Source organism: Alternaria rosae (assembly GCF_020736505.1).
Source record: "Alternaria rosae strain MPI-PUGE-AT-0040 chromosome Unknown BKA58scaffold_9, whole genome shotgun sequence".
Taxonomy (NCBI): Eukaryota; Fungi; Ascomycota; class Dothideomycetes; order Pleosporales; family Pleosporaceae; genus Alternaria; species Alternaria rosae.
Genome location: NW_025763578.1, coordinates 959,258 through 984,544, shown reverse-complemented (window position 1 = coordinate 984,544; position 25,287 = coordinate 959,258). Strand labels below are relative to the sequence as shown.

At 52.8% G+C, this 25,287-nt stretch overlaps 9 protein-coding genes across 9 annotated transcripts; 6 read left to right on the top strand and 3 right to left on the bottom strand.

Annotated features, from left to right (window-relative positions):
• Positions 1-2,802: 2,802 nt before the first annotated feature.
• On the top strand, positions 2,803-4,040 carry BKA58DRAFT_238346 (uncharacterized protein). The gene is made up of 4 exons (XM_046166622.1): positions 2,803-3,070; positions 3,124-3,168; positions 3,220-3,295; positions 3,356-4,040. Exons 1-4 carry the CDS (start codon positions 2,942-2,944, stop codon positions 3,802-3,804), a joined length of 699 nt encoding a protein of 232 aa, XP_046022014.1. The 5' UTR covers positions 2,803-2,941; the 3' UTR covers positions 3,805-4,040.
• A 1,356-nt stretch (positions 4,041-5,396) lies between these two features.
• On the top strand, positions 5,397-7,746 carry BKA58DRAFT_238386 (uncharacterized protein). Its single transcript, XM_046166623.1, has 4 exons — positions 5,397-6,006; positions 6,073-6,733; positions 6,926-7,494; positions 7,570-7,746. The coding sequence occupies exons 1-4, from the start codon at positions 5,681-5,683 to the stop codon at positions 7,658-7,660; spliced, it is 1,647 nt and encodes a 548-aa protein (XP_046022013.1). The 5' UTR covers positions 5,397-5,680; the 3' UTR covers positions 7,661-7,746.
• Positions 7,700-10,107, bottom strand: BKA58DRAFT_238437 (sister chromatid cohesion protein Eso1). The gene has a single exon (XM_046166624.1). It carries the CDS (start codon positions 9,992-9,994, stop codon positions 7,832-7,834), a length of 2,163 nt encoding a protein of 720 aa, XP_046022012.1. The 5' UTR covers positions 9,995-10,107; the 3' UTR covers positions 7,700-7,831.
• An 849-nt stretch (positions 10,108-10,956) lies between these two features.
• Positions 10,957-12,143, top strand: BKA58DRAFT_423519 (caleosin domain-containing protein; the record flags this gene model as incomplete). The annotated part of the gene is made up of 4 exons (XM_046172867.1): positions 10,957-11,095; positions 11,149-11,634; positions 11,691-11,740; positions 11,797-12,143. 4 exons carry the CDS (start codon positions 10,957-10,959, stop codon positions 11,896-11,898), a joined length of 777 nt encoding a protein of 258 aa, XP_046022011.1. The 3' UTR covers positions 11,899-12,143.
• A 376-nt stretch (positions 12,144-12,519) lies between these two features.
• BKA58DRAFT_391324 (uncharacterized protein) lies at positions 12,520-15,202 on the bottom strand. The gene is made up of 6 exons (XM_046170905.1): positions 14,988-15,202; positions 14,226-14,933; positions 13,849-14,168; positions 13,611-13,740; positions 13,344-13,561; positions 12,520-13,292 (listed from the first exon to the last, which is right to left on the bottom strand). The coding sequence occupies exons 1-6, from the start codon at positions 15,120-15,122 to the stop codon at positions 12,644-12,646; spliced, it is 2,160 nt and encodes a 719-aa protein (XP_046022010.1). The 5' UTR covers positions 15,123-15,202; the 3' UTR covers positions 12,520-12,643.
• A 29-nt stretch (positions 15,203-15,231) lies between these two features.
• On the top strand, positions 15,232-18,845 carry BKA58DRAFT_391321 (fungal-specific transcription factor domain-containing protein). The gene is made up of 7 exons (XM_046170904.1): positions 15,232-15,718; positions 15,769-15,790; positions 15,846-15,942; positions 15,996-16,899; positions 16,947-16,996; positions 17,072-17,835; positions 17,886-18,845. Exons 1-7 carry the CDS (start codon positions 15,578-15,580, stop codon positions 18,530-18,532), a joined length of 2,625 nt encoding a protein of 874 aa, XP_046022009.1. The 5' UTR covers positions 15,232-15,577; the 3' UTR covers positions 18,533-18,845.
• On the bottom strand, positions 18,826-20,448 carry BKA58DRAFT_391318 (isoflavone reductase family protein). The gene is made up of 4 exons (XM_046170903.1): positions 20,149-20,448; positions 19,630-20,062; positions 19,546-19,572; positions 18,826-19,492 (listed from the first exon to the last, which is right to left on the bottom strand). Exons 1-4 carry the CDS (start codon positions 20,176-20,178, stop codon positions 18,963-18,965), a joined length of 1,020 nt encoding a protein of 339 aa, XP_046022008.1. The 5' UTR covers positions 20,179-20,448; the 3' UTR covers positions 18,826-18,962.
• A 186-nt stretch (positions 20,449-20,634) lies between these two features.
• On the top strand, positions 20,635-22,664 carry BKA58DRAFT_472209 (D-isomer specific 2-hydroxyacid dehydrogenase). Its single transcript, XM_046175268.1, has 3 exons — positions 20,635-21,527; positions 21,576-22,057; positions 22,120-22,664. Exons 1-3 carry the CDS (start codon positions 21,107-21,109, stop codon positions 22,219-22,221), a joined length of 1,005 nt encoding a protein of 334 aa, XP_046022007.1. The 5' UTR covers positions 20,635-21,106; the 3' UTR covers positions 22,222-22,664.
• A 372-nt stretch (positions 22,665-23,036) lies between these two features.
• Positions 23,037-25,241, top strand: BKA58DRAFT_238166 (general substrate transporter). The gene is made up of 5 exons (XM_046166620.1): positions 23,037-23,375; positions 23,426-23,787; positions 23,839-24,241; positions 24,298-24,374; positions 24,424-25,241. Exons 1-5 carry the CDS (start codon positions 23,252-23,254, stop codon positions 25,063-25,065), a joined length of 1,608 nt encoding a protein of 535 aa, XP_046022006.1. The 5' UTR covers positions 23,037-23,251; the 3' UTR covers positions 25,066-25,241.
• Positions 25,242-25,287: the final 46 nt, after the last annotated feature.

The window sequence follows — 25,287 nt, the reverse complement described above, 5'->3', positions numbered from 1 at the left end:
TTTCGGCTCCGGCCTGTCGTTCCAGCGAGATGAACTGTTTATACCCCCAGATACCCCCCCTTTACTTTTTGCTTCTTTCTGCGAGCTGCGAGAGACGACGGACATGTAACTTCCCGACACGGGTCATGATTTGTTTACCAAATCTGCGGAGGCCTTGAATACGACGTCGGCAGTTGGCCTCGAGACGAGAGATACGATTACGACTTTAGATAGCACATTAGACTAGACTATGATGATTCTTCACGCCCAACAGGAAACTCCAACCACATCTCTACGTGACGCCCGATTACGCGTCGTGAATGCCTCAGCTCGACATGGAATGCACAATTGATGACTGGGTCGATTATCTCGATGCTTGTACGGTAGTCCTCCGCAGACCATCACTGGAGGATAATGGACGTGATCCATCATCTCGGGAGGAGATGGGAGAATGCGAACCCGGAGCTGGAAGATAACACCGTTGCTTGGTCGATTCATCAGTGCCCAATATCACGCACGGCAGAGTATCAGGCAGAGTATTATAGCGGTCGGATGAATCATGAGCCTAAAGGTATTCGTAAGCGGTCAGCTGAACAGAGTGAGATCGTCGCGACCGGAGAAGGTATCCTAGACGTGTGGCGGGAATCGCGTGAACTCATGATTGTCATATACGTTGGCTTGATATTGATATGATACTGATGGTACTATACTACATGGTCTCTACTATGTCTATTGCGCATCATTAACGCAATATGCGAAGATTAACAGGTACGCTGAGATGCAATGCATCAAGAGAGGTACATACGACTACCCCCACGCGCTTATACCTTCGAACGCAGTTCCCGGGAGTATTCGGGCCGCTCGTGACAACAGCGGAAGCATCAGCGCCCAAGGTGACGGTCGATTGCACGGCCAAGCAGCGGCAGAGCGCATCCTTGGGTCCGAGATGGCCGGACTAGGATGCTCTGTCTATGTTGGGATGTTGGGATGTTGGGGACGATGAGGTAGATGAGGGAGATGCCGTGCGAGGTTTGGATGGGGTTCAACTGGTGGGTCGGGTACCCTGACACCGGCGGATGGGGATGCAACGGAGAAGAAAGAAAGCGGTGGGTACCCTGTTCCACCGTGACAATGACAACAAACGAAAGGAAAGCAGATGAAACCCATTGAGAAAATGGCTCGAGGCGCAATGACCACTGGCTGCACGTCGTAGCACGAAAATGCCGTGATGGCTCGATGTCGGGCTGGCACCTATGCCGATGCTCCTGCTCTTTTCGTCTGAAGTTCTCGACCACGAGAACAAAAGCCGACGACTTTAAAGTTTAATCTGACAGGAGCGTGTGGAAATGACAGAGACGATTATCAGTGGTGAAGATATAGAGTTCCATCACGGTGGCCATTGCAGAGTCGGGAGAGTGCTGGCTTGGGCAGCACGACAGGCTGCGTGCAATCAAGACATGCGCATCACTGAGCGTCGCAGCATGTGGTGATACGAAAACACGTGCTGTGCTGGCAGAGCTGCTGGACCTGATGGGTGCCTGACGAAGATTGCGCTGGAGCGGTAGGTCTGGAATTTGGACTAATGAGAACCAGCCACGACGAGGAAGCACAAGGAGATGGAGCCTTAGTGTGCGGTAGAGGGAAGTGTTCCTACTGGTAGCCCGTGCTTGAAGACTTTGCACGCTCTTGGATAGGGCCTGTATTCGCCTTGCCCACGGAGGCGATGATGCTGTGAAGAGGCAGTGATGGAAGACGGATCGTCGTGCACGCTGCTGCTGCTGGGCTCGGCCGCTCATGAAGTGGCGGCGCCCGAGGAGAGTGGCATGCTGGAGCGGCGGCAGCGAGTCGGTGAAGGCTTTCTGGATCGACCGAACCTGGGCGCACAACGTCACAGCTGGCCGAAGCGAGGGACCAGGGCGTAGCCTTGGTTGTTGTTGGGGGTGATGATGCAGGGCTCACCGGCGGACAGGTAAGAAATGTCTGTAAAAATGCCAGCGGCTAGCCCCGAAAGCCTCTCCACACGCCGGCAAACCTTGGAGGGCGAGTGTCGCAGCGCAAAAGGGTTTAATTCGCCCAATCACGGCTGGTATCGCACGCGGTAAAGAATTAAAGTCGCTGCTGACAAGCGACGATGCCCGTTTGCATCACCGTCGCTAGAGCTGAGAAGGGTCAGGCTGGTCTCGGGCATCCTCGCAGTTGCTGCCCAAGCGACGCCACCTGAGGGCTGCCCAGGTCCGTCTCCACACCGTCCAAAGCGCACCAGACGCTCGAGCTATGGAGACTGCTGGCCCATCCGAATAATTAGTTCGGCTGCCGACGGTACGCCGCTCTTTTCGTCTTCTTTTCTCTTCCCTTCTGCTGCTTTCCCATCGATCGCATCTCGTCGAAACCAGCCTGCATCAACTCCGCCAACCCAGTGTCACAAGCCTGCTCTCAGCGTGCTGCCCAACCGCTTGACCTGCATCTTGCGCCTTCCGCCATCACCGCTGCCGGCCAATCATCCCCCGCTCCCTCTGCAAGCCATTCTTCAGTTGCGGCTCCTCGACTCTTTGAGCACTCGAGTAAAGTACTCTTCCCGTCGCCCGTACGCTGCGCATTGTCTGCCAGAGTGCGCATATTGCTTGGATCTTAGTTCCCTCTACTTCCGAGTACCTGCTGTGACCGCCCCCACCAGGAAGCTGCATCCAGCCACGCCGTCAAGGTCCACTCTTGTCACAGGCCAGACCCCCCAAGGTGCCGGTATATTGGTCAAAACCCCGCTTCTGCGTCCTGCATTTCTGAACACCTCTCTTCTGGACTCTTTCTGGACACCTCAGCCCTCGGACTTCCAGAGACTGCTTTTGCCCGTATCTTGGTTGCCTAGAGCCCCTCCATCTTAGCTCCCATAGCTTGGCCCCCATTCCTGGACTGACATCACTGTCATCTTTCTTTTCGTAACCTTCCCACACGCCTCTCAATAACCATGTCGCGCGCAAATCAGTGGTTTGTGCCAGGCGATGGCATCGCGAGAGAAGTCATCACGGCCGACATCCAGCGCTACCTCGGCCCAGATGCGCTTGTCAGGCCCGGCACAGGCACCGGAGAGTACCAGGTCCGCACATCTCTCCTTGATGCCAGTACGACGGAAAACTAACTCTCTCACAGGGCCAGCCAGGCTACTGGATAACGGCGTACCGCACTCTCACATCGGTAGGTTGAGCTGTCGGACGGTGCTCGCGCACATCGCTAACAACACCCCAGCAAATGATTCAGGATCTGAAGATGGACTCACAGCGCTGGCAGCAAGAGCGCCAGCCTGGCGACGTGGGACGTGGAGGTAGCCATAGTCCTCAAGTGCGCACTACTAAGGTATCTGGGGGCTCTAACGCTTCATTAGTCGCTTACCAAGACTCTCGTACACATGCTGCTCGTCAGCATTGGGGTCCGACGAAACCGTATGAACACGGTGCGCCCAAGTCGGCGGCGGATCCCTATGACCAGCCACCTCGCCAGTCGTCAACGTCGTCTAGAGCGACAACGTATGCGTCTTCAGGCTATGGTAGCAGTGATCCCCATTATACCACGACTCCCACATCCGCGTATGGAAGTTCGCATCCAGGATACCAGGCTTCATCCGTCTCTGCTGCTCCCAGGACCCAGCCCGCGGATCCATACTCATCTTACCAACAGCCCAGTGGACGGGATTACCCTGCGCAGTCTGCTTATTCCTCTTACCCAGCGCAGACCCCAGATCCCTATGGACGCCAGCCGGCCACCCAAGCGACCCAGTACGCAACTCCAAGGTATTTTGGTTACTATGACGAACCCTATTTGGTCTATCGCTAAGCCCCATTAGTGCCACAGCAGCCGCTCCTGGCTACTACATTGCCTCTGACGGTCGTCGTAAGTCATTGCAGTCGTTGCGCGACTTCACAACTAACGTTTTCCCCTCAGAATATCCCTTGTCGCAACAACCTCAGTCGTCACGCAATCCACAGTCCGGCACCTCTAGGTACAGTACAAGATAGAGTCCATCTCCATTGACGGCCTTGTCCTTGTTCCTGCGTCGATATACCGAACCCGGAGATACCCTTTCTTTCCAAGCTACTGGATGGTGCTCTGGAGTCTGGCCACTCTAATGTTTTAATGGATCCATCTTCTACCCTCTGGGTACCGTAGGGAGTCTGCCATTACCAAAAGCATCCGGACAGAGATTTGTTTCCCTGGGACTTCAAGCCATGGAACCCATACCTCTCCAGCCTGGTGGAGTAGCCCAAAGGAGCATTTACTACCCGGATTTCCTTTTTGTTTGATGTTATGTACGTTAATTGGGAAATTGGGTTTCGTTTCTCATTCTCCTCACATGACTGGATCTTTGCTCTGCGGGATGCGGAACCAATTCCTGCCATGGATCTTACAGCCTCTATCTGGACATGTATTCCGCTCATGGCTATCATTATCATGCAATTGCATCAATTCCCCGGATTCTGCTTTTCTTGCTATGTATATACCTACGACACTGGCGTTGCTCCACGAAGTCGATGTTTACGAATGAACGGTTGTCTGCCCATGCACAGCATGCGTAGAAGGAAACATCACTGTGCCCATCACTTTGCTTTGATCCCGCACTGGACTGCGTACATGCTTCGCGCTCGCTCACCACACTAACCTCACCACACTGACGATCAGCTCACCGTGTTCGTACGCTTTCTCAACGTCCCAGGTGAAGTCATCACATTCTGGGCTGTTCTGCGCCACTAAGTCACTCGCTGCAATTCGCCTCAATGGCACGATGACTAGCATGAACAATGGGCTGATCTCGCATTCTGCCTCTACCCGCCGATCGGCACGATTATCACCACGCTACGGCAATCTTCTTGCGCCATTTTCATCTGCCCCACGTGACTATGCAGATCTCATGCCGACACCCGGACTGTGCCTGCCAATATTATGCTGTGCGTGCTATAAGTCAGCTCTATGAAGTCCTGATAGCTGTGGCATGTTCATGTCGATTGAATTTCGAGTTACATGTGGGGACAGATGAACACATGCTTGCGAGCATTGCCGAGGTAGATCTTGCCACCACACCGACGTTGTACGATCTGCATACTTTAGGTGCGCAGATCCCTAAACCTCCCAAGTTGAAAAACTGAAAAAGGAGGCTATTCAAAGTTTGAAGAGCTCACGAGATTCGCCTCATAACGCCACAGGTGCAAGCCGATGATGCAGCTCGCAAAATCTCGCGAGCTAGCTGTCGTCTTAGCAGGTGAAGCGGCTCGGCCCATTCTAGAACCACATCGCAAAACCACCCTGAAGCTAGGAGCATTCTCCTACGGAATCGTTTACTTCCACGACGATCTGCTTGCTATCGCTGTAAGGTTTGCAAACTATAGTCGTGCTATCCGGTCACCTCCTCGGAGCATCTAGCCACCACGTGTTTTCACGAGTCATGATGTCGCTTTTTACGTCGGTGTCCAGATCCGAAGTTTCCTCCGCTTGGCCAAACAATTATCCGGGCCTAACACCTCCGCGATTGAACATCAAGGCCGAAGACACCGTTATCTCGCAGTAGCATATGCCGAATCCCTCGGCTTTTACCCAGCGATAGCGGAGATACTCCCGCAATGTCGAGCTTGGCCCGTTGTCACAACAGCTACATCATGGGCGCCGCCATGTTGGGTTGCAAACCTACTACCTTTAGCTCACCTTCACACGATCCAACATGATAGCGCTCCCAAAGCTCTGGGTGGCTTCGACGCTCCTAGCCCAACAGGTGTTCGCAGGCCGTAATTTACTCCCGCGTAATGATACGGTAAAGTATGCGACGGGCTTGTTGTATGAGTCGATGGACTGGATGGACATGTACTATGACAACGAAAGAGGCTATCTATTCAGCTTGGACGCGGCTGCTCTGACGCATGACACGAGATCGAGCGCCTGGTATGCAGCCGGCTTGTTGGCGCGCAACGAAGCCGATGATGTCGAGCAGGCAGTACGTATCGTGAAGAACGTCATTGGAGGGCAGTTCAAGAATGAGAGCGAGCAGTGGTAAGTTTGGTAGTCCGAAAAGATGTTCCAATGCCTTTGTAGCTACTCTTGCTGACATAACCCAAGGTACGGCGATTATCAAGTTTATCCAGAAGAGCCAACTGTGGGTACAGAACAGTATCCAGCTGTGATATACAACTCATGGGATCCGAATTGGCGTGGTTTCATCGGCACAACATTCGTTGTCATGCTAGAAGAATTCCCGCATCTCCTGCCACAAGATGTTCAAGACTACATACTGGAGAGTCTGTTCAACACCACCGTTGGAGATAGCTACCGTGTCGGCGGCGTCGATGACGATAACCTATATCCGGCCTACAGCAACCCCTCCATCATGCGCGCCTTCGTCTCTGGATACGTAGGCCGCCGCGCCAACGACTCCAACATGACGACCGCAGGCGAAGCCTACGCGAAAGAGGTCATTGATCTGTTTGTCCGCGACAACACGCTTTCCGAGTTCAACTCAGGAACTTACGCTGGTGTTTCGCTGTTTGCGCTCACGCTATGGGCAAAGTACATGCCAGGTAATAGCATCATGGGCGAGTACGGACCGAAGATGATTCGTGACACGTGGTCGGTACTTGGTGAACTGTACCATGCAGATTTGAAGAATGTCGCTGGACCTTGGGATCGTGCGTATGGGTTCGATATGAATCGGTATCTGAGCATTTTGGCGCTGCATATGTGGACCATTGTTGGCAAGGAGATGGCGCCTATTAACAAGAAGGTACGTATTATCCTCTTTCAAAAGCACACTAGAGATGGCTACAGGTCGTGTCGCAGTTTTGATAGGTTAAAGTATACATCATCTTAGCAAGTGTTTACTTGTCAAGATTTAGCAGTATGTATACTGCAAACTGCGACACGAATTGCAGCTACCTCTAGTGAAGGAGAAGCAAAACTGATCAATCGAAAACAGCCATATGCCATGGGCCACAAGAACGACTTCGCAATCGGGCCCCTGGTCGCCATCCTAGCACCCTACCACAACACCCTAGTTCCCAACAACACTCTCTCCTCCCTTTCTTCCTTCCCTGGCACACATACCGTAAAAACTTCCGCCTTCTCACCACCTTACGACACTTACCCTCGCAACATTACCGCCTACCTCAGCCCCAATCTGACCATCGGTGCGGAATCATTCTCTGAAAACGTTATCGGCGGCCCGTCTATCAACAAAAACTCGTTCAACCCCGCGGTCGTGCAGTGGAAGAGACAGGATGGAAGCGTGGGCTGGATGAGTCTGTACGCTCAGACCATGGCGCTGGATGTCGTTGTGGAAGAAGGCAGTCTGATGCTCGAGTACCCAATGGGAAATGCGTCAAGTGCGTTTTCCTTCCTGGTAGGCACGAATGGGTGGGATGGGAAGAGGGATGTAAGGGGTTGGAAGGATGTAGAGGGTATTGACGTTGCGGTGTCGGGATCTGTGGCATTGGAGCCTGAGGTCACGTTTAACGGGCTTGTTGGAGGAGCGGGCGAAGTCATAAAGTAAGTTCTCTGAGGATTATGCCGTGCGGAGAGGGGAGAGGAACAGGGATTGAGCGTAACGCTAACGTGATTCAGTGACTTTGAGTTTTGGAACTTTACTTATAGGATGCCAGAGGGCAGCGAGGAGGTGCCATCGGTGAGGCTAGATTTCGATGTCGTGTGGTGAGAGGAAGGATCGTGAACATCAGGCTACGTATCCCACTTTGTCAGTCGTGTACCATCGCAGAGGCAAGACGAATGAGGGCATCTATATCACAAATGCATCCTTTGCTCACAGCATTGGCTTCCAAACGTGCCTTCATTCAAACATTAATTTATCGTAACACGCTCGATATCATCAGCTTCCCCTTCCAAAAGCCAGTTTAGCCTGCCCCTTCTCTACCCCATCTCCCCTTCCACCTCCTCTCCCAGATCCGCCTCCCGGTGGCCGTCCCCGCCCTCTAGAAGGTTTTGAACCACCAGCGCCTTTTCTTGCAGGAGCTGGTGCAGGATTTCTTTCTTCCTGCCGCATTTCCTTCGATAGGTCGAGGGCAAAGTGGTAGTCCTCGTGCTCGGCCTTCTCGGCTGGTGGGAGGTGAAGGTTACAACGTGAACAAAAGTAGGTTTCTATAGGTCTTTGCGGTGGTGGAGGTCTGGCGCGGGGGACTGGTGTTACTGAGTCGTGATGCTGTTGTGGTGGAGAATGCGACGCGGGTTGGGGTTGGGCCGAGGGAGGTGTGTCCGGTGGATACAAGTCCATGTCTGAACTATGGCGGTCTAACGGTGGTGTCGATGGTCGCTGTGCTTCGTCGTCTTGTTCTGTGTGGAAAGGATCGAGATCCTCTCCTGTTCCTTCTGCCTCGTCTCCACTCTCATCTCTGGTAGATTCGCTATGTGCTTTCCACAGCACAGCTCTCGCAGCATCGAAGTCGCTCTTCTTCTCATCCCTTGGACCGAAGAAATTGGCAATATTCCCTTTTGTCCTTCTCCGCTTCGCAGGTGGTTCGCCTCCACCGATGGTAGCTCTGCCACTTGACATCATGGCCTTTGCTTCCTCGCCTCGAACGAGGAAGCCGCCAATCCCTTTGTTGTTCGTAATGCCATCTTCGAAACCCCCAACGCTCAGAGAAAGATTGGCGCAAGGCCACGCTCTCCCATCAACGACGACTTGAGCTAGGAGATTCTTGGCGAGATCGAATAAGATGGTCTCTGATAGTGGTTTGCCCTGGGGTATCGGTGCTTGTCGACTTCGTGTTTGTGCGCCTTGCCGGTGATGCAAGTTGATGCTCTTGGGTCTTCTCTTGTTCTCCAACACACCCTCTTCCACGCACCGCGAGAATATGTCCGCCACGAAGATGCGTAACCACCTTACACCCTGCTCGAACGAATTGATGGCTGGTCTGAAGGATTTTGCCGAAAGCATGCTCTTGATCTGCGTACGCGGGTTGACCTCGCTACTATCTTCGCCTCTGATGATGGAGTATATCCAGCTGCCGGTGTCATCGCCCAGCTTCTTGAGTTGGTCCAATGGCTGTTCCACAAGGTCCTTCACTTTGTCTGTCCCGAACATTGCCACTACCTCGTCCCCCAGTTTGCCTCCTAGCATGCGAATCTTGGTAAACTTCATGTCGGAGAGAAAGTGCTTGACAGCGCGGTTCCGTATAACGGTTTGTTGATTCGGTTTCTTGTATCCTGAGCCTAGTTTCGACAGCATCTTGTTCCTCGCGACGCCTCCAGAGCAGGTATAACCCAATGTATCCTTGATATGTCTCCTCACATCTCGAATGATCTCGGATGCGATGACCATACACATGTCGTCCCAGTCTGGATCTCTATCTTCTCCATCTTCCTCGCCTGTCTCGACGAGCGCATCGGCCGCCCAGTCCAACACGGTTGTAGGTACTTTCGGCAGTGGCTCCGTCGGGTCGTCGTACGGCGCAGGGCCTCTCAATTCGGGGTATCTTTCGAGCAATATGGTGTGCACCTGCGCGCTCAAATCCATGAAGACCTCGTCGATACTCGCCTTCTCGACGCGCTGTTCTTTCTCAGGCAGAGTCTCCTTGATACATTTCAGGATCTTGCGGCTCTCCATGCGATACGGGTCTAAGCTGACTTTATGCGTCGCCATGTCCTTGAAGCTGTTCTCATGATATGCCCATGTCTCGTCCCCCTCCTTCCACGTCGCGACGTGTTGTAGTATAAGATCCGGGCATTGCTTCAACGCTTCCGTCGATGTAACGTGTCGACTGAGCCCAAATGCGCGTGCGGGGTAGTTGATCGCTATCAGGCCCTGCCATTGTTGTACGGCGAGAGGTTTGGAGGGGTCGATGCCGAGGCGGACGGTTTCACACTGCGCGTAGAAGGCATCGAGATCGACGTGCGCGATCACACGGAGGGGCGTTTGCGGGCTGTAGGTCTTGAGCTGATGCAGCTGTTTATACGTGAACTTGGACTTGGGGATGCGACGTGGAGAGGTGATGGAGAACTGCGACGAATGAAACTCGGGCGATGGTGACGACATGCCGAATGACGGCTCATGTCAGAGGTCCAAGTCGCGTTTGGAGAGGGTGAGGTGTAGTCTTGGATGGTACTAGCGGAGTTGCATAGCGGAACAGAAGAGTGCCGTGTAGACGCGACATCTGGAAGTCGCGTGTTCCCGCGGTCCCGTGCATGCGCGTCATTCATCCCGAGATCGCGCTAGCCAGATCGGATTTGCTGGTCGATCACAAGTATTCATGGATACCTCCAACGACAGAATCAACTCCACCACAACGATGCCTTGCCACTAAAAAACAGCATCGTAATGTTGCTGTGGAAGGTACCCCCAGCGATGAGGTTTGAGACACTAAGCTCCAGATCGCAGCATGCTCATAGCATCCTATAGCCTCCCGCTAGAGCAGGAATTGGTACCATGCAGCCTCCAGTCACTTCATACCATCTAGCGAGCGGGTTTGAATGTAGAGTGTTTACAGTCTACCAGTCGTGATATTGCGAACACGCTGCCTCAATGGACAAAGCACGACGTACAAATCACGTAGACAGCAAACGTATACGAGCAAGGCATTATACCCCGGATGATCTAAGTCTGACGCGTACCTGAAGATCAAGCCACGGCGCGCTCCACAACAGGGTTACATTTTGGTGATTGGCCGCGGAGCTTTCGACAGATAGCAGCCACAAACCATCGTACAAACATGCAGGCGCACGCATGCAACCATTGTCATTACACTGACAACACGGTAATGAACCGACGGTTTAAGACGTCGCGAACAACCCCGTGAAACTCTTTTGACATGCTGCACTGCCATACCAAGGCTCTTGACATAGTCATTGACGTCATGGTGAGCCCTTGATCCAATAGGAACATGCGGCTCACGCCTCGCGACTAACAGCAAGGCGAATACTTAGGGCGTTGCTTCTAATCGAGTTGTATTTTGTCGTGTGCGGCTTCCTTTAATTCCCATACACATAGCTACCGTAATCATGATTGCAAAGATGGAAGGAGCTAATGGACATGCAGAGTCTGGGGGAGACGTACCAGTCTACTCGATCCACAATGTACCCATCACCGAAGAAAGGAAACCATACATCCAGGGAAAGAAATCAAACCTTCCACACGCAGGTACATACTCCGCGGCTCGCGCTACTACTGCGTCGTCTGCTAATTGCCAATAGCGGTTGCACGTGCAAATCTCGCTCCGTCAGAGGAGACACCTCAAGGGAGCACGCAAGACGACTGGGCAAAGAAGCACTCGCACCAAACTGTGCTGCAACAGCACTGCGACTTCTTCGACCGCGACCATGATGGTATCCTCTGGCCGCAAGACACTTTTGTCGGCTTCTACCGCCTAGGCTGCGGACTCTTCTTCTCCGCCTTCGCCGTGTTGGTCATCCACATCAACTTCTCTTATCCCACGTGTTCGGGATGGCTTCCGGACCCCTACTTCCGTCTCTTTCTGAACAATGTGCACAGAGCGCGACACGGTAGTGATACAGGCACGTACGACACGGAGGGGCGGTTTATACCATCGAAATTCGAAGAGATTTTTACAAAGTACGCGGAGGGACGGGATTATCTGACCGTGGGCGATTTGGTGAACGTGTTGAAGGGGCAGAGGAATATCAACGATCCCATTGGGATGTGTGGATTCATCTTCGAGTGTAAGCTTTAATCGCTTCCGAACGGTATGAGAGGGGAAGATGCTGATATCAAACAGGGACTGCAACGTATTTGACGCTCTGGCCCGAAGATGGTCGGATGATGAAGGTACGCGATACGACAGACCCCTTTTTTGAGTTGCTGTTGATGCTAACAATAACAAGGAGGATATTCGCGCTGTATACGATGGCAGTATTTTCCAAAGGATCGCCGATAAGCGCGAGAGAAAGATGGAGATGAAGAAGAAGAAGAAGAAGAGCCAATGATGAGCGTCGGCACCTCCGATAGATCCATAGAGAGGGTCGATGTATACACACAGCACGACCCCGGGATACATCTCATCAAGTTCCCCCAAAAAAAAACGATTGTTGAATATGTGACGCTGTGCTGGAGTGTGTAAGAGTGCCGCTACTGAAATGCTCAGTCTCACCAACCCGCTCTCAGAGATGTGTCGTTCCGAAAGACCGACCGAATCAAGCAGTGACATCACCAGTCAGCGCATGCCCCTGTCGCATCCACGGATATTAATCAAAGGACCGGAACCTCACCTGACGATACTTGCACCTTTACGATAACACGCGCATAATCCTCGATTCGAACATACAGATGAGGCTAGTTTGTAGGGCAAACTACCCGTAGCCAATGGCAGCTGTCTGGCTGCGGACACCCGCATGCCATTGGTCTAGACCTTCGATCTAGCACATGGTACGCTGAAAACTTTTACCATGGTGATCGTGATCGTGGATCAAAGGGCTGGTGGATGGGCTTATTCGGGATACAGTACTTCGTTAGGACTAGTGGCCGGCAAAAAAGCCGTGTGGGACAAAGTGGGTCCCGATCTATGGTTGCTGAGCACGTGTGAAGATGCACAGGATATGAAAACTACAGCGCTGAGCCAAAGCGTTGAGAATTGATATTGCAACTAGCAAAGTAACCAATACATCGTATATTGTATCCCGCGTTGTTTGTAACCCCCACCTTACTTCAAATCCCCTCCCTCCGTCGCCGGGTTCAAAACACGATGCTTCGCCATGTCCTCGATGCCCTCTCTTGCTGAGTTGGCTCAGCAGTATCGTTGGGAAGCTTGAGATCGCCCATAGTCTGCAATAACCGATTCAAACGTTGTTCGGTCGGATCCGAGGTGATGGACTCTACATTGACAGGGTACTCGCCATGCACATGCTCCATCATTGACTTTTCCCTCTCATCTTCGTCCTTGATGTGCGCCCAGTCCTTGAGCAGCTCGACGTCTACCGGGTTCATCTTGTCGCGCAGAATGCGAAACACGAGCTCGGATAAGAAGAAGTTGTGGCCTTGGTCGCGCAGGCCCTTGGCGCACAATATGAGTGTGGCTCGTGTGGCTTTCATTATGGCGGGGAAATGCTCTTGTTGCGCCTCCGGGGTGCGTAGACGCTCGATCGAGTCGAAGCCTAGCTGAACGAGGACCTGGAGTAGGAATATGTAATATGCTTCGAAGCCGTGACGGTGATAGAACATATGGAGAAGCGTCTGCAGACTCGCTTTAGAGGTAGCATATAGTTGTGCCGGACTGAAGCCTGTAAATCTTTGGAATGCGCCGCTATTGTTGGGCCAGTTGAGAGACTTTTCCTTTTCCAGGAACGGTTGGAAGGTCATGGTAACGAGGTTGTGGAACTGCATGCTGTGACATAAAGGTTAGTCATTTGTACATGAAAGATGTGGCAAAGCTTACTGTAGCAGAAGCTGTGTCGGCATAGCAACATTCTGTGGTTGTAGCGGCTCCGGAAGATCACGGAACCATTGAATCAGCATAGAATGATAACGACTGGCCTGCTCAATGTCGAGATTGTTATCTCCGCCGTCCTCTGGAAGAGCCTTTCCGGCTATGTCATTCATGATGCATCTAAGCTTCATGAGCGATAGAAATGTCTGTCCTAGGTAGACGGGGGTCTAGTAGCTTGTCAACGTGGTTTGTCATGAGGGTTAGGTAGGGGCGTACCACATGTGTCGCAAGAGGGTATTTGACCCAAATCTCACCAAAGAAGTCGTGTGCGTCTTGGTACTCGGGCAAGCCGTTCTCAGGTGGAAGTCGAGACAATGGGGGCTTCATGAGGTAAAAGCAAGAGAACCTGAACCTACATCAGAGGCAATCTCAACACCACGTTGGGGTCAGGGGGGCAGGAGGAGTAGTAGGGGAAGAGGAGGCGAAGAGAAGAAGAAATCAGGTAAGCTCATACGCTTGTTGAGAGAAGATGCCCCAGGCTGTGATGGTTCTTGAAATGCGGTCCTTCTGGTTATTGTATTGCGCGGCCTTAGCAAATAAGTCTAGTCTATCCGCAAGCGCTAGAGCGTGAGACCACATTGTCCAGCCCATTTTGTCCATGCCATTGGCGAAGTAGATTCGGCCTATGATGGTAGCTGCCTGGATAGTTGGAAGACTACACACGGCTTGTGACTGTTCCAGCTCCCATAGCTGTCTGGTCTCAGCCATACACCGATAGCTATAGGTGCTGGGATTCCAAAATTCAGACCTCTGCTCAAGCGTGTTCAAGCCGTGCTGTTGATCGTGTTAGCTCACAAGGAGGCGACGGAAGGAAAACAAGATAAAACCTACGCAGGCTGCGGTGAGAATGGCGCTGACCAGGAGTGGTGAAGAGTAATCAGTCCTTCCAGCAGTCATGTCATCGAGGAAGTGATCCTTGTGGAAGCAAGGCCACAGAGGGAATTCGTACAGGAAGTAGCCTTCGAGAAGGCGGGTGAGAAAGATGTCGTCGTCGCTTATCGAAGTCCACCTGGACGGCCTCAGGGTGTCTGGCGACATTCGTGGATCGTACATGCGGGCGCCGGGATAGGGCACGTGGTAGATGGCACTGTGAGTCTGCTGCTGGATGTCGGTGCCGTGGTGGGCAGTCTCATGCGACAGGGCCTTGTACAGTCTGGAGGCAAGGTAGGGGTTGTCGGCACTGTCAAACAGCGGCATCATGTCAGCAAGATAGGGAGCGGTGAACTGGTACGTCGTGTCTGGGACCAGCTTGAGCTGGAGACGTAGACTGCCATACTCAAGAAAGCGGAGAATGGTGCGCACATCGGTGTCGCGACGCAAGTGGCCAAGGAGCTCCTGGGCGACGTGCAATGGCTGGGAGCGCAGATGGGCGAAGACGTGCCGGAGGAGGGCATGCTGGGGATCATGGTGCACCTGGACCTGGGCCTGGCCATGGTATCGCCTGGCACTGGCAGCGACGGGCCGGACCGCAGGCTGAAGGTAGTTGCATGGCGAATGCCGCTTCCGGCACTCTGAGCACTGGGGACGTTCGGTCGAGCACTGGACGTGTCAGAGGCGTGGGTGGGTTTCGCTCGCGCACGGCCGCCGACTTACCTTGGTGATGCGGCCGCGACAAGCTTCACATGCTCCTGCGCCCACGATCCGTTGCAGGCTCAACGCAGGACGCGCCCGAGATAAGGCCGCGCGCTGGCTGAGGTGGGAGAGGGCTGGCGGCACGTCCTCGTCCATGGGCAATAGCTGGCTCACCTGTCAGGCGGATGCGCGATACGGGTCGTGGCCGCGCCGTCTTGGAATTGCTATTATACGTGGGTGGTGCAGGCTCGAGGTCCTCGAGGTCCCTCGCCTACGTACGTACATACCTGCCTACTCGTACACAACATGACGTCGCCGACCTCGACGCCCATTGGCCACGGCACAAAGCGCCTTCCTCTAATGAGCGCCCTCCTCGTTTCGAAAACTACCCGATTATGGCTCATACTGTTCAATGCGTACTGTAAGGTTCTCTGCCGGAATGCTCCCCCGTTCCGTCACCACGACGCAGCTGCTGCTCCAACCAGGACTGCACTCGTGACCCCACGCTACGACCTCCAGGCGGCCGTTGTCTCCGCCTCAGTCTCTCCTCTACCGCTGCTTCTGCGCACGTGCTTCGCTCCTTCTCCCAGCACCTGGTGACGTCCGAGTGAATGGATAACGGCCGCTACCCGCCCGAGGGCTCCAGCTCCAGAGAGGCAAAGGTGGCCATACCAAGAATTCCCGGCCATGGATACCAGATGCCGCCTGCCACACGAACACCTCGAGCCCGCACCGAAGTAGTGAACAAGGCTGTGAGTAAAGTTTCTTGTACGATTGGGCCGGTGCTGACATCCGCTTCTAGTGCACGCAGTGCCGTAAACGAAGTGGGCCCTACCTCATGTCCAGATCGCCCAACTTCGGCTCGCTGACTAGCCTCAGAGATCAAATGCTCTGGCAATCGTCCGCAATGTATCAACTGTCAACGGCAGGACCATGATTGTCACTACGACCTGGAGCGCAAGGACCGCCTCAAAGGGTCTGTTCATGTCTTCGTTCATCTGCCCAACATCCCCGTCTGACTAGCAAAAGAGCCCAACGCAAATCGCACGCCTTGACTGCACTCTTGATTGAAGTGAGCAGCCAGCTTGACGATGAGAGCAAGAAGAGAGTTGAGGATACCTTGGCATCCTTCGAAGACGACACGCCGCCTCCTCCACCAACCCCTGCCCTCTCTCATGGCAAGCGTGCAAGAAGAGCCTCATCCACTCCTGCCAATGACGACGCTCTGAGCGCCACTTCTGTAGATGGCGGGGAAGCTCACGTCTCAGCTTCGGTCGGCTCCAATGAAGACCTAGACTTCGTTCAGGAAGACCTTCTCAACACGGATGCGGCAGACAACACGGGCTACATGGGTCACAACTCGCACGTTCAGTGGCTGCGAGCCCTTGAGACCAAGATTGAACAGCCCGAAGGTGAACCTGCTGATATGCCATACGGGCCGCCAGGAGCTGACGGCGACGCCTTTAACAAGCGTGCTGAAGCCCTCCACGGCCGTCAACGGCTCAACCACGGTCGCCCACCTATCCATCAAGACAAGTTTTCTGGCTACTACTTCTACCTCGACAAATCCAACATCGACATTGATGTTGGTGATCCACACGTCATACCCTCTGTTGAGACTGCCGAGAGGCTGTTCGATTACTACAAAGCATACGTTCACAGCCCATTCCCCATCCTAGGTGACACGTTCGAAGCTCAACTGAAAACGTACTTTGCCAAAGACCAGGGTAGCCCTACGCTGATTGTCTGTCCAAAGTGGAAAGCTGTTATGAATCTCGTCTTCGCTATTGGTGCACGCTATTCTCATCTCATCGGTGCAGAATGGCGAGCCGACGACCGTGATCACTTAGTGTATATGTGGAGAGCAGTACATCTTCTGCAGCTTCAAAGCATCGATACTCTCGTTGCACAGCCAGACCAAGCGCTGATTCAGGTAAGCTCCATCAAAGCCGCACCCAGCAGCTTTTGACACATGTCTAGGCATTCGGACTTCTCTCTTTTTACTACCTCACAATAGGTCATGTAAGCAGGTAAGTCGTAATCCGCATGCAATCTAGACACGTTTACCTTTGTAGCAAGCAAGTATGCTAACGAGGATGTCGTAGAGCTTGGTACATGGTTGGCATCGCCCTTCGACACGCACAGGCCGCAGGCCTGCACCTCAGACACGAAGATCCTTCCATGTCTCCCAAGAGGAAGAAGGCACTAGCCCAGATTTGGTGGTCACTTTACTCCATTGAATGCGTCCTTACTTGCATAACTGGACGTCCTCGCACTGTAAGCGCCATTGACTGTACAGTACCGCCACCAGGCGCGAAGGGTACTGAAATGGAGACGGCATCTCGTGAAACCACTACATCAGCTGCAGTCAGAAAGGGATCCGACTCTTCTGCCGGCGAGCCCACAATCACGACCAGCATAGATCTGTTTGACGTAGCCTACGTCAGGATCGATATCCTCATGGACAAGATTCTGTCTGGCTTATACTCCGCACAAAAGTCCGCCAAGTCGTGGAAGGCTGCTCAAAAGGAGATTGCTTCGTTATCTGACGAGTTGGAAGCCTGGGCTCTGCATTCTCTGGTTCAGGGCCCCACAGCAGCAACCGATCCTACATCGGAGAACAACTTGAGTCGAGAACAGCTGTTGCTCTATATCTACTACCATAACGCTAAAATCTGCATCACTCGGCCCTGCCTCTGCCGGTTAGACCTGCGCATAAAGGGACAGAGCGAACAGTCGACTCGATTCAACCAGAAATCTGCCGAGGCTTGCATAGGTGCAGCTCTAGACATCACCTCCATGCTGCCAGACCCTCCAAACCCTGCATGGTTTTATGAGCACGGCCCATGGTGGTGTGCTGTTCACATAAGTACATACCCCACACATTGCAACAAGCGACCTGGCTAACCACACTCGTAGTTATGCAAGCCCTTACAGTCTTGCTTCTTGAGTTGTCATTAGATGGTATTCATTTAACGGTCGAAAAGTCACACATTACAGCCTGCGTTGACAAGCTCATAAGATGGTTGAGTTCAATGAAGTCGGTCGACGCAGTCAGCGAGAGCGCATACAACGTCGTGGCCAGAGTCATGAACAAGCAGACCAAAGAAGAAGCGGCTCATCGGCGATTACCTCAGCCACAACCGACGGATCAGTACCAGAAACAGCAAGGTGTAGAGGACATGGCCTTTGACCTACAGCAGCCATATCAGCCGTACAGTCAACCTCTTGCGTTGCAACAGTCAGGTGTTGCATGGCCAAGCGCTGACCCTATGAACAGCAACATCTATTCGCAGTCCAACACAGGCAACTTCTATCTCTACGACGTTCCTGGAACTGGGTATTTGAATGATCCAACTGCGGGGCTGACGGACTTTGGTCAGCCACTGAATCTGTTCTATGGAAATACCTACGAGTCGACTTTCGATCAGTGGGAATGGGACCCGGCCGCTTTTCTGGATCCAGATCACCCGCCAGGTCAGGGTCAGGATCAAAGCGGGTACCAAGGGGGTCAAGGTAATCAAGGATATGAAGGATATGAAGGATATGATCCTGGTGGCGGCTAGGTGTGTCGCGTACACTCACCAGCATTGTGAATGGAAGACATATGAAAATTGCTCCTCTGGGCACATTCGTTCAGAACAAAATAGAGAGAGATAGAGACAACGACGTTACTGAGCAATCAGCAACTGTAGTCTCCTTGTACAACATCAGAAAAAGCATATAGTATACCACACAAATGCTACTAATTTACCAGGCTTACTGTTACTCCCACAGCCATAAACTGTGTCCCAATGTTGGTGCCGTTTCCTGTCTTGGCACACATGTCTTGGATAATAAAGATGGCCTCAGGATACTTGTCACCCTTCATGTTATGACATGCATCACAGCAGGGTAGACAAAATGGTCAATGCCATGGTGATGTTGTGTAACCGCATATTCAAGACTGGTAGTGATACCACGAACTTGCACAACAAATTGGTAGCGATGGGCGATTCAGAGCTCACAAGCTTCCACATTATACATACCCTGAACAACCTGACAGTCCTTCCCAAACCGCTCCAGCGCGTCCCTCACCGCATCCTCCAACTCCATGGTCTTCACACCAACGAGCTCGTTCTGAACATTCCTATTCAAGTCCTCCGCATGGTCCTCATCATCGCCCTCATAGAACTGATTACACAACCCCAACCCCTTCATCGCCTTACCCATCTGCGCTTTCCCTTCCTCCTGCTCACCACCTGCCTTCCACTCCTCCAACACGATCAAAGCGTTTCGGTGGACCTTATTCACATCAACATGCGAGATAGTGAAGGTTGTGTCAAGAAGCTTTTCGAGGGTGTGCAAGAGCGTGTTTTGTGTGACAGTAGAACAAGGGGAAATGGGATCGAGGAGGATGGGCCGGTTGAGAACGAGCTGGGGGTTGCGGAGCATGTTTCCTGCTGCGAGGCCCATAATGGGTAGGGGTGTCCAGTGTAAAGGGTGGTTTCCGGAGCCGTAGATGCGGGCGTGGCGGTTGGGTATATCTGGTGATGTTAGTGGAACGGTGGTGGTATGAAGTTGCTGAGCGTGTACTTACCGAAGCCTGCAGGACCTTTCATCAACCCTGTCATATGATGATTAGTATCACGCTTCACATCAGATCGTTAAAGGAATAACTTACACATATCGAAGAACGGCCCTCCATTCAAACTTGTCCACGCCATCTTCCCCTCCCTCGCCAAACCCTCAAGATACTCCCTGATCCTACATTTTCCGCCAACGAAAGCTTCCGGTAATCTCCTGAACGCCTCCCGCGTGATTTCTCCAACGAATTCGTTGGCGAAGAAGAACTTGACGCCTGCGGCGACGGCTGCGTCTATGATGAGTTTAGATGGTTCGTAATGCGTGGCTCCGCCTGTGATGCAGTTTACTACTGCGTCTTGATCCTGGAATGCGGCTTGGAGAGAGGCGAAGGACGTGTAGTCGACAGTGCGGTGGGTGATGGTAGGAGGTGGCGTGTAGGATGATGTTGGCTGCGTGATACCTGTGATGGTGAAGCGGGGACCGTCTTTGAGGAGTTCGGTGATGATGGCGGTTCCGACGTTTCCTCCTGGCTGTTGTATGTTTGTTAGTGCCGGGCGTTGTAAAACAGCTCGAGGGAGGTGACATGTAACGTGAACGGGTGGGTAGGGAGACGTACGCCAAGGATTGCAATGTTTTTGAGTTCCATGTTTGATACTGTTTTACGATGAATGTGGAGAGGTTTAAGACACTGAATGCTGGTTTCCACTGATGAATTGCAATGCTACATTCCATAGGACTACAAGATCTTATACGTCCATGCAATGTGAAATGCTTTCCCAAAAGTTTCCACAACAGCTGCCACAGATACATGCATTCCGCTCGTTTCGTCCATTACCGAGCTTCATTTACAGCCAGGCTGGAGTAGGCAGCCATTTATATGGCTGCCTTGTAGCTGCCTGATGTTGGAAGGCGTTCGGATTGAGTCTGGAAGCTGCATCCTTCGGCTCGGGAGATGACAGACCGCCGATGCACCAAAACGACGCTTGGCTTGTTCGGTGTTGGGACATGCGAAAGTAGCTAGCTCACTCACGTGCCATGTCGGTGTTTGAAGTCGAACTAGCTGGCAGTGTCAAATGCCGAGCGCGTTCTACACACTCGTGTCATTCTTAACGCGAAGCACTCGCGCAATCGGAGTGGAGTAGCGCATAGCGAAATGAAGTATTTTATCACGAATGGAGCTTACGTAGAGCTTCATTCTTGTCGTTGGACATCGCTCCGCTGCAGCGTTTTGAGAATGACGATGGCGGGGCAGCCGAGGCCGTCATGGTGGGGTTGCATCATCCCAAATCCAAGGTAGATCTTTGTAGCACAACAATAGTTGAGATAGCAAGCTGTCATGCTGTCAAATGAGCGGGGTGAATTACCACGTTCGATATCGCCATGAAGAAAGTTCGGTCCGAGATAGGCCGCTTCGAGCAGCGCCGTTGGTGGATCTGGGCCAGCACGTAATAAAAGGTTACCAAATGCCGCTGCGCTCAAGATAACATTAACCGGCAGCTCTTTCGTCTTGACCCCTCCATCCTACCTGGACACTCAATCCTCTCCTCGTCACCTTCACAAATCGCATATTCGCCATGTCGCAACGAGCAGCACTTCTTATTGGCAAGCTGTCACACGCTCAAAAGGAATGGCAGCAGTGTTCACAAGTAGCATCGAAGCTGCACGAGTACCCCGATGGTAACCGAGAAGACTTCATTTCAAAGTGCAAGAGCGGCGAATTTGACGGCATCTATGCTCTCTACCGAAGCAACGACTCGAATCCGATTACGGGAGATTTCAACGCGGAACTGCTCGACGCTCTACCCAAGAGCCTGAAGTATGTTTGCCACAACGGAGCGGGATACAACAACATCGATATCGCAGCATGCACAAAGAGGGGAATATCGGTCTCGAGCACGCCGATAGCAGTCAACGACGCGACTGCAGACGTTGCCATATGGCTTATGCTAGGCGCGCTGCGGAATATCAAGCAAGCATACATGGCAGTCAACAACGGTTTGTAGTCCTGATTGTTTGATAGACCGTTACTGACATAGTTCTCAGGCAAATGGCGCGGTAACTTCTCTCTCGGTCACGACCCCAAGAACAAGACACTCGGTATCCTAGGCATGGGTGGCATCGGCTCGGCAGTCGCACATCGCGCAAAGGCATTTGGCATGAAGATACAATACCACAACCGCAACCAACTGCCAAGCAACGAGGAGAACGGAGCAAAGTACGTGAGCTTTGAGGAACTGCTGAAAACATCCGATGTCCTCAGTTTGAACTTGGCGCTGAACCCGTCCACTACACACATCATCGGCAAGGAGCAGTTCAACACAATGAAGGATGGAGTGATAATCGTAAACACCGCACGAGGCGCTTTGATCGATGAGGCAGCTTTAGTGGACGCGCTGAAGAGCGGCAAGGTCTGGACGTGTGGTCTAGATGTGTTTGAGGAGGAGCCTAAGATTCACCCGGGGCTACTGGAATGCGAGAGGGCGGTGTTGCTACCTCATGTTGGAACTGGTACATACGAGACACAGGTAAGTTCCGCTGTCGATGCATATCAATTGAGACTGGATCAAAACTAACGTCTTTTTTTCAGCGCGACATGGAGATACTGGTCTTGGATAACTTGAAGTCGGCTATCCAGAGTGATAAGCTGCTGACGCAAGTACCCGAACAGAAGGGCAAGGCGAACTTGTGATTGATCATCTGAACGCTTGGCCTTCGAGCTGGAAAGAGCTGTACTCAGTTGGGTAATGGAGAAACGAAGAAATTCAAAATGCGACTATCCCTTTGCATCAAAGTGACCTTGACACGATCATACCTAGAACACTCCACGTATTGCTGCTTATGTGTTCTGGACTTGCTCCATATCAGGCCGTATGTCGGCTTAGGGGACACAAGATGCAGCATCGGAGCCGGCGACTTGGCTCGGCATATGGATTGCTTAGTGGCCAGACCAATGAGAAGCTTGTCGCAATTTCAATCGCCTAGCTTCCGTGCAGAGGCAAGATGTGGAGGAGGAAAACCTGGGGTCGGTATTTGAAGGGATATGGAGAAGAAGGGGAACTGCAAGAGTAAAATCTGGAGTCGGTCTTTGCATCGTGAAGAGTGTCGCACGTTCGAGAAATCATCGGCTGCTGTGGCCGTTCACATGCACAAGACAAGCTCACCGCCCGCAAGCAACGCTAAGCATGGGCCTAGTCTGCCACCCGACATCTTCGCACGTGAACACGTCCGCACACATTCCTTCAGATACTGCACTCGCAGTGCACAGGCAGCGATTCATCCCGTCCCTTAGCCCTGCAGACGTTTGACTCGTCTTCCCACACTGCAGCCGTAGGATTCACAGCAAGAGCCTCAACACAATGGCAGCAACGGCGTTTGAATGGAAGGATAATTACCACCCGCCATGCCGACCCACCAGCTATGGGGCTCTCCGCCCTGTGACTGGCATATCTGGAGTCCCCACGATACGAATCCCCACGTCATGTCCCCGACGTCGCGTTGCACTATGCCGACAGCCAAGCCAAATAGGCTTCGCCTTTTGCCTGCGGGTTTTGGGTTCGGAGTTTGGCTAGCTGGGCGCTGCGAGGCTGGGGAAAACTGACAATATATAGTCGGATGCTTGCCGCGATGTTACCTTACCTAGGTACATTGGTCGATCGCCATCGCATTCGCGTCGGGTTTTCTTCTGTCATATTTAGCTTCCTTTGCGACGCGCTGCAATTATGGCCAAGCTCAACATGTCCGAGGTGTGGGCGGACATCAAGACGTACCGTCGCGCCTATGTACTCACTGCTGTGGCTTCCTTTGGTGGAATGCTTTTCGGTTGGGACACGGGTCTTATCGGAGGTATGTTTGCGCATTCGCACGTGCAACCATCACGGCTAACGCGACTATAGGTGTCTTAACGATGGATGCGTTCCAGCACTCGTTTAACCTAGACAAGGACAGCAAGGACTTTGCCAATCTGCAGGGAAACATCGTCTCTGTTCTTCAGGCGGGGTGTTTCTTTGGTGCATTGTCTAGTTTCTACGTCTCAAATACGTTTGGGCGGAAATGGGCCCTAATCATTGCGGACGTCATTTTCATCATTGGCTCCTTGATTCAAACCTTATGCGGAATTGGTACGACAAGTCTTACACAGCTTTACATTGGACGCGTCATTGGCGGTTTCGGCGTTGGTCTGATTTCAGCGGTCGTCCCTACCTACATTGGAGAGAATGCGCCAAGGGCCATCCGAGGACGTTGTATTGGGTGCATGGTATGACCTGTCAAGACTGCTTTTCTGGAACGGACCCACTAACGCTAGCAGCAACTCTTCAACGTGACTGGTATCTGCCTGTCCTTTTTCGTAAACTACGGCATATCGCTCGACATCACTAGCCCCACAGACGCGACAAAATGGCGTGTGCCATTTGCCCTCCAGATGCTTCCCGGCGCCTTCCTGCTTGTGGGCATGCTCTTCATGAATGAGTCTCCCCGCTGGCTCGTCGAGAAGAACAAGCTCAGCCAAGCCGCCAAAGCTTTGGCCCACGTCCGCGGCAAGAGCGTCGAGGACCCTGAGGTGGTGCAGGAGCTGGACGAGATTATCCAGGATTTCAACGGCCACGAGAAGATGCCAATGATGGCTCAGCTCAAGGCTGCCTGCTCGAGCAAGAAGATGCTGTACCGCTCAAGCTTTGTTGTGATTCTCATGTTCTGGCAACAGTGGACCGGTAAGGAGTTCCGACGTACAAGCTGCATGTGAGGCATATACTGACGTGGTAAATAGGGACCAACTCGATCAACTACTACGCGCCGCAAATCTTCAAGCAGATTGGCCTTACTGGCAACTCTTCCGGGCTATTCGTACGTATTTTGTGAAGACTGCATGCGAGCCAAGCTAACCTGCAACTAGGCAACTGGAGTGTACGGTATCGTCAAGATCGTCGTGACTGCCATTGGCCTGATGGCCTTCACCGAGCAACTCGGAAGGAAATGGTCGTTGATCCTCGGCTCGATGGGCCAAGCCTTTGCGATGTACTACATTGGCGTCAACCAGGCAGTCCACCCACCCACAGGTGAGCTGGATGGCAACGCAATCTTCGCCATCATGTGCGTCTATCTCTTCGTCGTGTTCTATTCCTTCGGGTGGGGACCGATCCCATTTGTGCTGGCATCGGAGTGCAGTCCTAACCATGTGCGCTCTTTGCTCATGGCGGCCTCGTTGATGACGCAGTGGCTCTTTAACTTTATCATCGCAAAGATTACCCCCCTGATGCTGGACAACATTACGTACGGGACGTTTCTTTTATTCGGCTCGCTGTGCATTGTCATGGGTATCTGGACAGTGTTCTGCGTGCCCGAGACGAAGGGCGTGCGATTGGAGTCCATCGGCGAGCTGTTCGAGGGCAACATCATCAGGGGCTGCATTCAGGATACCATGCCGAGCAAATCGCGGGCGAAGCAGCTCAGGCACCATCACGCCACGGACGATGCCGACTCGACCAAAAGCGGCGTGGGCAAGGCTTCGCGGGTTCAGCAGATCGAGGACGTGTAGAGCATCGGCGGGAGGAGGCGATGGCAAAAAGCAAGAAGCAGCCAATGTTCAGTGCTTACGTTGCGGCGCATCCGGCGGATTAGTACCGCGAGGAAGTTTCGGTAGCTGAGAGATGCCGAAGCCTTGATGTTCAGACGCCGTGGCCATATCTCTGTAGCTAGACCAATCGATCGCGAACATGATACTGCACTGCGCATCAGGATCTGTACGACGTGTTCATAC